The sequence below is a fragment of the Sinocyclocheilus rhinocerous genome, unplaced genomic scaffold, assembly GCF_001515625.1.
Source record: "Sinocyclocheilus rhinocerous isolate Xijiao unplaced genomic scaffold, SAMN03320098_v1.1 scaffold349, whole genome shotgun sequence".
In the NCBI taxonomy this organism is placed as follows: Eukaryota; Metazoa; Chordata; class Actinopteri; order Cypriniformes; family Cyprinidae; genus Sinocyclocheilus; species Sinocyclocheilus rhinocerous.
In genome coordinates, this window is record NW_015637137.1 from 119,687 (window position 1) to 121,931 (window position 2,245).

Below are 2,245 nucleotides of genomic sequence, written 5' to 3' on the forward strand. Positions count from 1 at the left end.
TGGGGGGGGGGGGGGGTTATATAAATTGATCAAAAGTGATGATGATAGAGATATTTATGATGTTAAAAAATATTTCTATTTCAGATAAATGCTGTTCTTCGGAACATTCTATTCATAGAAGAAACCTGAAAAAAAATCTACTCGGCTGTTTTCAACATAGTAATATTAACCGTTTTTGAGCAGCAAATAAGAATAGCCTATTATAATGACTTCTGAAGGGTCATGTGACTGGAAGAATGATGCTAAAAATGCAGCTTTGAAATCACAGGAATAAATTACATTTTAAAATATATTCAAATAGAAAACAGTTATTCTAAATAGTATAAAATATTTAACATTTTTACTGTTTTTGCTGTACTTTGGATCAAATAAATGCTGGCTTCTTGATGACCTCTTAAAAACATATAAAAAGTCTTACTGTTCAAAAACTTTTGACTGTGTGTGTTACAAATTTGACACATCATGAAAGTTTAAATCAATTTTTTCCTATGGCATTTCCACTACTTACATACTTTATTTTTCACATTTTGTTTATTGCATTTTAAATAGACTGAGGCAAATAACTTTTTATTATGTGCAGCTTTTCTAGAGCACTGACTGACAAACTTTTTTCAGAATCGTGAGAAAATGGTGATCTCAGTGCTAAGCAAAACAATCATAGCTAATAGCTAATAATAAATCGTGATTCCTATTTTAAACAGAATAATGCGGATCACGTAGGCCTACTGTCTGTAACCTGTTTTTGCTCATTAATGATAGATAGACCGACCGACAGACAGACAGACAGACAGACAGACAGACAGACAGACAGACAGACAGATCGATAGATAGATAGATAGATAGATAGATAGTTAGATTCCCAATGGCTGTACCTACGCGCATATTGCATTGTTTTTGCTCATTAATGATAGATAGACCGACCGACAGACAGACAGACAGACAGACAGACAGACAGACAGATCGATAGATAGATAGATAGATAGATAGATAGTTAGATTCCCAATGGCTGTACCTACGCGCATATTGCATTCTTTGTTTGTTTGTTTTTTATTCAAGTTCTTACTCACCAAAGCATGAGTTGACGAAGCCGTACCACATGCACCCGTGTTTCCCCACCAGCCACCTGCCGTGGATACTGGCCGCGAAGCTGAGCGTGGTTCCGAACAGACAGACGAGCATGTCACTCACACTGATGTTGAGCAGAAGCATGTTTACAGGAGTCCGCAGGGTCTTGAATTTACAAAACAGAACCAGCACGATGAAATTGTTCAGGATCCCGAATACCAGAATAGATCCCAAAATAACAGCGACCACACTGTGTCCCGTCCGTGACAGTTTCTCAGCCGGAGTGTCGCTCCAGTCGTCATCTAGCGCCGATAGCAAGTCCTCATCCGTGCCGTTTGAAATGTAACTGAAATTAGCTTCTTCAGAAAACATCTTCGCTTAGCACTGTTCATCTGATGTTACTTTTATCGCACGCTCCGAAATTCTCTCGGAGATTCCCCTCACCTGAGCGTGAACCATGCCATTCACGAGAAGTTCCGTGAAGAGTTTCACTTCATGCTTCTAATGTTGTGGTCAAATCTTCACGAGTGTCTTCACAGCGCGAGAATAAAGTTTCAGGGCTCAGCAGCCCAAATAAAAAGCCTCCCAGTCCATCACAAACAAATCTGTAGGTAAGCTTCATTTGCTGGTCATTTCTGAGGATACCGCTATTGCAACGCAAATTCAAGCCTGTCACTATAATGTCAATGCTAAATTTAAAGCAAGTCAACAGGGACATGAAACACTTTTGCAGACTGTTAAACTGTGGCCTACATTACAGCTACATACAGTCAAAATCTCACCGACACAAGTCGAATAAAGGAAGTTCATCTTATCTTGACATGATGCTGAGTAGCTAAATAAGAGACGCTCATAAAACGTAACGGTAACCAAGACCAAGAGGCATCCTATTTGAGATAAATTCAGCTTTTCCTGCTACTGATGCGTTCATCGGCGAGGCTCGCACATCTCGAGTTTGCCTCCTCTTCAGAGAGCTTGATAGCGGAAGAGCGTGTGTGTGTGTGTGTGTGTGTGTGTGGAACAAGCATTGAGAAGACTATACTAAGTGACGTAAACACTCCATAAATGATCATCATGCGTAATATTTTACGTTACAATGTTATACATGGGGGCTATTTGCACATAGGCATTCTTATTGTAATTATAACAATACCATTATTATGTTCATGTGTTTCACCCA

At 39.2% G+C, this 2,245-nt stretch overlaps 1 protein-coding gene across 1 annotated transcript in view; it reads right to left on the minus strand.

The window, feature by feature from the left end:
• Positions 1 to 2,025, minus strand: part of LOC107748531 (opsin-3-like) — a 22,037-nt gene extending 20,012 nt beyond the window's left edge. The window contains exon 1 of the mRNA XM_016563343.1: positions 1,068 to 2,025. Coding sequence (XP_016418829.1) covers positions 1,068 to 1,437 — 370 coding nt within the window. The 5' untranslated portion in view covers positions 1,438 to 2,025. The remainder of the gene's footprint in view (positions 1 to 1,067) is intronic.
• Positions 2,026 to 2,245: the final 220 nt, after the last annotated feature.